At 50.5% G+C, this 10,235-nt stretch overlaps 1 protein-coding gene across 1 annotated transcript in view; it reads left to right on the top strand.

The window, feature by feature from the left end:
- The first annotated feature begins 4,750 nt into the window (after window positions 1–4,750).
- The window catches only part of LOC116956041 (protein-glutamine gamma-glutamyltransferase 2-like), a 32,588-nt gene continuing 27,103 nt past the window's right edge, over window positions 4,751–10,235 (top strand). The window contains exon 1 of the mRNA XM_032977466.2: window positions 4,751–4,927. Coding sequence (XP_032833357.2) covers window positions 4,924–4,927 — 4 coding nt within the window. The 5' untranslated portion in view covers window positions 4,751–4,923. The remainder of the gene's footprint in view (window positions 4,928–10,235) is intronic.

Here is a 10,235-nt window from a genome sequence, read left to right as displayed (position 1 = left end):
ACCTCGCCTTGTCTACAGGAGGTCGTGGGTTCAATCCCGACCCCGACGCCTGCTGCTGTATATTTGGAGTTTGCGTCTCTCTCTCTCTCTCATCATAATCACGGTGGCTAGGAGATGTTAACTACCTCGCCTGGTATACAGGAGGTTGTGGGTTCAATCCCGACCCCGACGCCTGCTGTATATTTGGTGTTTGCGTGTCTCTCTCTCATCATCATCACGGTGGTTAGGGGATGTTAACTACCTCACCTGGTATACAGGAGGTCGTGGGTTCAATCCCGACGCCTGCTGTATATTTGGTGTTTGCGTGTCTCTCTCTCTCTCTCATCATCATCACGGTGGCTAGGAGATGTTAACTACCTCGCCTGGTATACAGGAGGTCGTGGGTTCAATCCCGACCCCAACGCCTGCTGCTGTATATTTGGCGTTTGCGTATCTCTCTCTCCCCGTGGTGGCGTGGATTTTTTTTCCGGATCCTCCGGTTTTCCCCTCCACATTTACAGTCAAACCACGCGTTCAGAGTGTTTGGCTGCTGCTATGAATTCCCACGTGATAAGCCCACGTGGTTGAGCTGTCATTTTGTAGGCAAAGGTCGCTTCTAAAGAAAGTGCTACATAGCTCAGAGGGCCTTGCATGGTGAATAAAACATAGTTTTAGTTCAGTTACATCCATAATGGATGTATTAAAACTAGCCTTTTGCCCGTCCTAGGACGGAGGCTGTAATATTTAGGGAAAAAATGAGCCGAGTAATAATTGAATCTTGTGTAAAATTAATGGCAGTGAATCTTGTCACTGTAGCACTGTATTTAACTCACCTTCAGTTAGTTCGAAAACACTGTTCTGATACTTTCTTTTCTTCTGCTTTTGCTCGCTGGGGTTGTAATGAATTTGAATTCGATACAATGTCTGGAAAATCACGGAGAAATGTATATATTTTATCATGATTTAGAAGCAAAAATGTGACTTATCTTTTGTATCAAGTGCTGAATAAATAAAGACACCAAATACACTTTGTTGCTGCGTATAATTATTTATTTGATTAACTTTCAATAAAGAAACGTCAACTTTAAAGCGAATTTGCGTTAAAAAAAGTTTTCCCGCTCGACCTGGGGGAGTCACGTTGACGTCAACGGGATGCGGTTCAAACAGGGTCAGCGTCCTTGCGCGCGCGTGTCTCTGTGTTTAACCGGGCGAGAATGTGTTCAGGAGCTCACAGGATCCTTGCCAGATCTCATTTTTTTCAATTTCAGTTTCATTTATTAGGTATGAGGGGGTGGGTGACAGCACCACGCCCGGCCGCCTTTGTCTCCCCAGTGGCGATGTTCACGCACCACAGCAGTTACTCGTTTGAGGCTGAGTCGACCTAGGGGAGGCCCAGGAGCGGTTAAAATAATCGTTACCGGTGGTGGCCGTGAGCGGGAATCGAACTCGGGTCGCCGGGTTCGTAGCGCGGCGCGCTAACCACTACACTACAATGCGTTACGCTTCCACTTGACAGATTTGACGTCACAGCGCACTTGCCGTACAAAAAATAAATGCATTATTGAGTTCCCCCCATTCCCAGAAAAAAACCCCCAAAAGTGTATTTTTATAATTTTTGCATGGTGTACAGTCTGGAAAGTACCCACATGGCAAATTTCAAGTTTGTTGTATGTCGGGAAGTACGCTAAACATTTTGAACAGCCACATAATCACAACTTTGCCTTTTTATACATGGAGATAACCCTGTGAGCCATGCGGCTCTTGACTCGGGTGCAACAAAACAAAACAAAAACACGAACAATATCTGGACACAGTCCTCCCCATCGGTGATCTCCGTCGGCGTTGGCCGAGTCACTTTAGTCTCGCACACCCAGCCACCGCATTGCCCAAGCGAATTGTTTTGTCGGAAAGACGGGGCTAAACGGGCGCGGCTGATTTGCGTACTGATGTGGTACAGAAGGATGTGGAGCTCAGTGACTGGTAGCAGCGGTGTCAAGATCGACCTCTGTGAGGGAGGTTCGTGAAGGACGCTGCTGCTGCTGCTGGTGAGTTGGAGGCTGTCGCCATCGAGCAACAACAGAGGGCGTAAGAGTGATCGCTCACAACAACGAGCGGAGCGCCGGGCAGTTAAAAACACGTTGGCACAGTGGGGAGCAGAGTGACGCTGTGGGTATAGTAGGGGGCACAGGTGGTGCATCGGCCAGTCATCTCAGTCAGACAGCCCATGGCACCTGGGTCCGTTCCGTCACCTGGCAGCGGGCCGTCGACACTTCACGTGGCCTCAAAGCGCACCTAGCCTGGCACAAGCGCTGCGGTGACGTCACCGCCACTTACTGGTGAACGGCGGTTGTTGTTGTTGTCTGTAGTGGAGCGGTGGTGCAGCGGTTACCGCGCTGCGCTACGAACCCGGCGGCCTGAGTTCGATTCCAGCTCACGACCACTGACACGGGTGACGATTATCCGAAGCGGTCCTGGGTCTCCCCTGGGTGTACTCAGCCTCCAATTGAGTACCTGGTGCGATGTGTGAACATCGCCACTTCGGAGACAAAGGCGGCCGGGCGTGGCGTTTTCCAACCCACCCCTTCGTTGTGCCGTGCCGGACCTAATAGGTGCTCGCTAACATAACTTTAGGTGTTTGGGGGAGCGGTGGGGCAATTGTTAGCGCACTGGTGGCCGGGCGTGGTGCTGGCCATCCACCCATCCCGACCTTTGTTGATGCTACTCGCCAGCAGAACTTTCCCCAACAGAGCGCGCTCACTGATAAATGCGGCGACCCGGGTCTCATTTCCCGTTCATGGCCAACATCACCTAGGTCGACTCAGCCTCAAATGAGACGTTCCTCGAGCCGGGTGCGTAAAGATGAGCGCGGTGCTGGCCACCCACAGCAATTGCCCCAAACAGTCTGTTGTGAAAATCCGCACGTAGCATGCGGATACGTATCGAAAATATAACCGTGGTTGAAATGTGAATGTGTAAGTGGCCCACGCTCACCGACATTCAAAAAGACACACTATCACTCGCCAATCCCCTCACACTTCCTCTATCTCGTAAAACAAAGAAAAATATCTCCCGTATAGTCTTAACAAACTGTAGGGGCAAGTGCTGTTAGCAAGCACCTATGAAGGCCGGAACAATACACAAAGGGATGGGTCGCCAGCACCACGCCCGACCGCCTTTGTCTCCCCAGAGGCGATGTTTACACTACACCGCACTGGGTACTCATTTGAGGCTGAGTCGACCTAGGGGAGGACCGCTTCAGATAATCATCACTGGTGTTGGCCGTGAGCGGGGATCGAGCCCGGGTCGCCGGGTTCGTAGCGCAGTGCGCTAACCACGACACTACCGCTCCCCACACACACACTCACACAAAGATCCCCGTATAGCCTTAGCATGCTGTTGGGGGCAAGTGCTGTTAGCGAGCACCTAATAAAGGCAAACACGGCACACGGGGGGGGGGGTGAGGGGGTAGGTGGGTCAGCACCACGCCCGGCCACCTTTGTCTCCTCAACGGTTACGTTTACCCATTGCACAAGTTACTAATTTGAGGCTGAGTCGATCTAGGGGAGGCCCAAGACTGAGTTCAGATAGTCGCTGGTGTTGGCCGTGAATGGGAGTCGAACTCTGATCGCCGGGTTCTTAGTGCCACCGCGTGTTGTCGCTCTTGACACGGAACTTGTTCGAGTGGGTTGTTCCTTTGTGCTTTCCTGCCAACGCAGTCGCAGACGCATACTTTTTTTTACTGACGATTGATAATGTTGACAATGTACTAAGATTTTGATTTAAAGCTTTCGTGACTGCAGTAATTCATATTCTTAGCTCTCTCGGTAAAGTCACGTTGAAGGGAAACAATAAAATAATAAAATATATTTTATTTTATTGCTTTTCTTCAACGTGACTTTACCGAAAGAGCTAAGAAATAATATATATTTTATTATTTTATTGTTTCCCTTCAACGTGACTTTACCGAAAGAGCTAAGAATATGAATGTACTACGATGCTGAACTTATTTCGTAACCATACGTAGCCAATCGTGCTAACTGGAGGTACGGGGGAAAGGCCACGAAAGCCACTTTAAGCACACACAAAAAATCCCAGCTCTAACGAATGCTCTCGGTGCACTGTTATCACTGTTACCACACAATCGCCATCAATCGTGAAAGGGCACCATGATATCACACACCGATGCCGAGTCAAACCCTTTAGGCACGTCGCCGGGTTCGTAGCGCAGTGTACTGACAACGACCATCCCGCAGCACACAAGCCCATAAACCACTAACCCACAACACCAACAATGAAACGACCAAAATCCCCCGTAAAGCCTTCAGAGGATGTTGAGGTAAGGGCTGTTTAGAGGGGACCCATTGAGACCGGACACGGCTCACGAGGGGTGCGAGTGATGAACACGACGCCCGGCCGCCTTTGTCTCCCCGGTGCACCAGGTATTCGTTTAAGTCTGAGTAGACCCAGAAGAGATGCCCGTGAGCGATTTTTTTTATACATTCATACATTCGAACTCCGGTGGCCAGGGGTTCGTAGCGCAGAGAGCCACCGTTCTTTGTCCAAGCCAGACGCGAACGCGCGCGCGCGCGCGGGCACACGTGCACGCGCAGCTCCTCAAGACACGCACGCGCGGCTCCTCAAGACACGCACGCGCACAACAGACACTGATGTGCACACACTCACAAGCATTCATTGTGTCCAAATATGGCAATTCCGCCCACCCCCCCCCCCCCCCCCCCAACTTCCACCACACGAATTGACCGCCACCCACCGATTCTCGGTAGCCTCTTACCCTCTGCCTCTGACCCTCCTTCCCTTGCAGCCCTCTGGTATAAGAGGGGGTGGATATTCAACGCCGCCTCGCCACAGTCACTTTGCGTTGACTCGGCACGACGCGCTCCTCGTTCTGTCCAAGAATTATCTTCTGCTCCTGGAGCCGTCAGCATGGGTAAGCCCGACTTGCAGATTATGACCGTGACGACGGATGTGCCTTGCGTTATACCCAGTGTTACCCGGCCCAACGTTTGGCCAACGTTAGCCCAACGTTTGCCCAACGTTCGCCCAACGTTTGCCCAACGTTCGCCCAACGTTGGCCCAACGTTGGCCAAACGTTTTCCCAACGGTTCCAGCCATGTGCCACGCGACGTCGGCGTGTCTTGCTGCGTCGCCAACGCCTCCGCGCGGGTTACGCTACCCCTCATTTGTAAAGCCTCTGGGGTAACCCCACGACTCTCGTGAAAGTACCCACCGCATCCCGAAGGGCTGCTCACTGCGGTCGAGATCCGACGGTGCCTTGGGCAAGATTTTGTAAGTAATAAACGATGGAGTTTGTCGGCGAGATCGGTCAGGGGGTTTCCACCACCACCACCACCACGATGATTATTCGACACGTCCCACGTGACGCAATTAGCAACGTGCGCGTTAACAGAGAGCCGATTCCATTTACAACTGAGGTCTCAGTGTGCGTGTGCACGTGTTCAGCGTGATAGAGCGGTAAGGTGGCACGTGTTTAGCAATCATCGGGCGCGTGCAGCGGGGAAACGAGTTAATTTGTGTTTGGATGGGGAGGCGTAAATTGGTAGAAACGGCGCGTAGTGGCGTTTGGGAAACCCCATGTCTTATCCTAATCATAATTATAATACTAGTCCTCTCACAAAAACTCTAACCCTGTTCATACCCCGAACGCAAATCTTAATAAGAACTAACACTAAGCGTAATAATAACCATTATCTCAACCCTGACCCTTATTTGTAAATATTTAAGGCTGCATGTGAATGCATATATGTTTGTGTGTTGACAAAGAGCGGTGGCGCATTGTTTAGCTCACTGCGCGACAAAACCGACTAACCGAGTTCGATTCCCGCTCACGTCCGATGACGGTGGCGAATTTTTGAACCGGTACTGGGCCGCTCCTAATGTCATCTCGGCCTTAAATGAGTTTGCTGGTGCGGTTAACACATCAGCACTGGGGAGACAAAGGCGGCCGGGCGTGTTGCTTGCCATCCACCCTCTCGTGTGCCGTGCCAGACTTCATGGGTGCAGCTACTCGCTCGGAGCACTTTCCCCAAAAGTCTGTTCAGGCTGCACGGGGGATCTTTGTCTTTGTTCGTGCGATCACGTGTCCGTTTATTTGGCTCGTTTGGTTCGGCTCGCTTTTTTGTTCGTATTTTAAATTGTTAAATTTCTCGTACAAAACGTAGCTCTAATTTCATAATTAAAGTTGCATTAGCAGCCCTTTCCCCGTTAAATCCGGATTCAGCCGGGCGGTTGTGGTGGCTACGCATGTGGCCTCTAATCCAGCACCGGCGGAGGCAGCAGCGAGGGTTGGTGGATCACACGAAGATGTCGCAAAACTCCCTATGGCCCGTGGCTCGGCTCCGCCAGAAGGAGGTGGTACAGCAGAAATGTGATCCGTCTCCATGGGGATAGAGCGTTTCCCCCTCGCACGCATGGCTTTTTTTTCTTCCTCCGGGTGCTCCTATTTCCTTTGACCGAGAACACCTCGGTATATAGAGGACCACAGAGCTTGGGTGGGGGGGGGGCAATCGTTGGTATCGCTGCTTCTCGTCTGTGGTTCATTCTGGCGACTCCGAGTGGTGTGCTCTCTCTCTCTCTACGAGAGCGAGCGCACGATGTGGTGGCGTCGGAGGCGGCGCAACGTTCCAAGCTAACAACATCATCATCATTGCTATTATTCGGAGAAGTTACCAGCTCAGCGGATGAGAAGAATCAAAGTTTTTAGAGATAACAAAGCGGCATTGTGGTGTCGGTCCAAATATCCCAATGCTGAAAGATTACACTTGAAATGTCTCATTTCTTTAGGACTGCTTGTTGTTTATTTTTAGTTTGTTGCGTTGAGTTTTATTGTGTTGTTGTTGTTGTTTGTGTTTAGTTTGTTGCCATTCCTCCGCGCCTCCGATTAGCACGGTTGGCTACGTACGGTGCGAAAGAAAGTTCAACATGCGTATTACTCAATTGGGAATCACACGCAGCAGTGGCAACGACGTTACCCTCTCGCTTGCGACGAAACCTCGGCAGGACCCTCTTGAACAATGTGTCTTGAGACTGCTCAGGCTTTAGACTGGGGAAACGAGCAAGTGATAAGAGCGATGAGTTTAACGCTTAACAGATTGCAACGACACGTAGACTTGGGGCAACATTCAGCTGAGCGAGCTCCAGCGTAAGAGACGTATCAAGCCGTCCTCATTCCCACTGGAAGTACAGCTAAGCGCAGGGGCAATAGCAGTGCGAAACATAATTTACACATCTATGGGGACCCGACATCACGATAGCTATCGCATCGTACAATTTTTTTTTAATATAATGTATCCTTTCTTGCTCTTTAACCTCTAACCACGGCAACTCTCTCTGCCACTTCAGCAACAACAACAACAAAACATTCCTGCTGTGGTTTTCCCACCTGATGACGATTGCTTGTGTTGCAATCAAAACTTCGTGATTTCATTTATTTTATTTCATACCTACGTGACTTTACCGGAATGACCAAAGAGTACGGATCCTTGCAGTCACGAAATCTTCAAATCTAGAATGTATCGTGAAACCTAATATCGTGTCGACATTGGTGTGCGCGGAATCAAATGTTGTGCTAAACGGGACCCCGTGGTACGGATGGAGTGCTCTCGACAACAATTGCGTCTGGTAATCCAGCGGGGATTTGCTTAACTAAGACTGGATCTGCCGATGAGACCTCAGAAGGTCGAATCCCGTTCAGAGTTTGCTGCCAGGCATTCCTGTTCTGGAAAGCCGATGGGCCGATTGACTTTAATGTAAGCTAAACATTGTTGGTTTATTCTGCCAGGTAAGGCCCACTGAGCTATGTAGTTGTTTTTCAGAAGCGACTTTGCCGCAAATTATATCTCAACGAAGTGGCTGATCACGTGGAAATGCATAGCAGACAAATACTCTAAATGCGTGTTTATAAATGTGGAGGGAAGACCTGGAGGACCCCGGAGAAAGAACCACACGACCATGGGGAGAGAGAGAGACACGCAAACTCCAAATATACAGCAGCAGGCGTCAGGGTCGAGATCGAACCCATGGCCTCCTGTACACCAGGCGAGGTAGTTAACATCCCTGCACCGCGGCGCCCAATATGGGGCACACGAGACTGAATGTTGCATATGCATTAATTGTACAGTCATGAGGAAGCGTTAAGGGTTATACAGTACACTATAATTAATTTAAAATGGTTAAAGATTTCGCCGCAGCTTCCTTTTTTTGCAATCACGGGAGCTAAAATTAACTCTGCCCGTGTCATCCCCGGCCACCATCACATCGGAAGCTCAGCAGGAGGGGTTCGAGACTGATTCACACCGCACTTGGATGGGAAGACCCCTAGCTGCTTGCCAGGTGTTGTAGGCACGGCGCTACCGAGCTGTGACCAGGAGATGGCAGTAGAGCGGCGGGGCAGCGGTTAGCGCATTGCGCCGTGAAGTCCAGTTCCCGGCCCTCGGCTCACATCAGCGTGTGATGGAATTGCGAACGGGAATCTCGGGTAAGGTCGGCGGTAAAGGCGCGGCCCCTGCAAGTGCTCGCTCGCGCGACTTCGTGATGGCAGAGGCCTCCACCATAGTAGATTTAAAACTTTCGTGACTGCAAGGATCCATACTCTTTGGTTCTATTGGGTAAAGTCACGTAGGTAAAAAAAATAACAAAAATCACGACGTTTCGGCCACAACACAAGCGGCCTTCATCAGGTGAAGGGACGAGACTGTCTGGAGGACAGCGCTGGACAAGGCGCTCCGTTTCTTCTCGCACAAGCTTAAAGGTCGCGATCTGAGCGTGGCTTTTTTCACTCCAGCGCTGTCCTCCAGACAGTCTCGTCCCTTCATCTGATGAAGGCCGCTTGTGTTGTGGCCGAAACGTCGTGATTTTTGTTATTTTATTTTTTTACCTACGTGGTGACTTTACCCAATAGAACCAAAGAGTATGCCTCAACCATAGCTGACTCTTGGGAGGCTACTCTCACGTGGTGCCGTTTCAGGACGGTTTTGGAAGACGCGTGGGAGTCACCCACGCTTTGTTCCACGACACACGACCAGCCCGTCAACTTGACAGCGCTTCCGCACCCATCAATAGACTGTCGGGGCGGATAGAGGCGGAATTGCGGGCGGGGAAGTTTTAAGAATCGTGTCCCCGTTTTTTTTATTCCCATTTATATTGTACTAAGTGAGGGCCCACTGAACTACGCAGCTCCTTTTGAGAAGCGACCTGGCCACAAAATCATGGCCCAACGTTAGTGGCTCATCGTGTGGAATTGTCTAGCGGCAATATATTCTCTAAATGCATGCTATTAAATGTGGAGGGGGAAAACCGCAGGACCCGGAGAAAAGTCCACGCAACCACGGGGAGAGAGACACCGCAAACTCCAAATATACAGCAGCAGGCGTCAGGGTCGGGATCGAACTTATGACCTCCTGTATACCAGGCGAGGTCGTCCACCATCTCGCGACCTCTAAATGGCAACTCAATGACACCACCGCTGCGGCAGTGTGTTACTCGTTCCAAGAAATCCTGTCCTGGATTCTCCCTTCGATTACGACGGATTTTGTTGTTTTTAATATTTTGTATTATTATTATTACGCCCTCCCACTTCGCGAGAAATGCAAGTTCGGAGAAATTCAGTTTTTCCCTCCTCCAAAGAAAGTTTGGGGATTTCCCAGTGTTTTGTGTTTTTCCTCTTGGGTCATCTATCGCCACTGGTCAAGCTTCCCCTTCCTCCAGTTAACACAATGCCTGCTCAGCGGGAAATGACACGGCAGACATAATGCGTGTGTACACATATTCAGGAACCAGCGCTGGGGGGGGGGGCGATTATTTGGTTGGCTACATCAATTACTCGATGGTGGCTAATTTACCGGAACCTTTATCAATCATAAGGGAGGAGGGGTGGGGCACCTTTATATCTTATAGGGGAAGGCTCACTCAACTACGTAGCTATATTTTCAGACGCGACCTGACCAGCACAAATGATAGCTCAACAAAGTGGCTCACCACGTTGAAATGTATAGCAGCAGCTAAATGCTCTAAAACGCGTGATGTTCATTCGAAATGCGGAGGGCAAAACAAAACAAAACCGAAGGACCCGGAGAAAAATCCACGTGACCACGGAGAGAGAAACATGCAAACTCACAACATACGGGCGTCAGGGTCGGCATCGAACCCACAACCTCCTGTATACCAGGCGAGGTAGTTGACATCTCGCCAGAGAGCAGCCAGATACATCTCCCCCATCG

The sequence above is a fragment of the Petromyzon marinus genome, chromosome 63 (genome assembly GCF_048934315.1).
Source record: "Petromyzon marinus isolate PM22_M1 ecotype Great Lakes invasive population chromosome 63, UKy_Petmar_22M1.pri1.0, whole genome shotgun sequence".
NCBI classification, from domain to species: Eukaryota; Metazoa; Chordata; class Hyperoartia; order Petromyzontiformes; family Petromyzontidae; genus Petromyzon; species Petromyzon marinus.
This window is presented reverse-complemented; position numbering and strand designations above follow the sequence as displayed.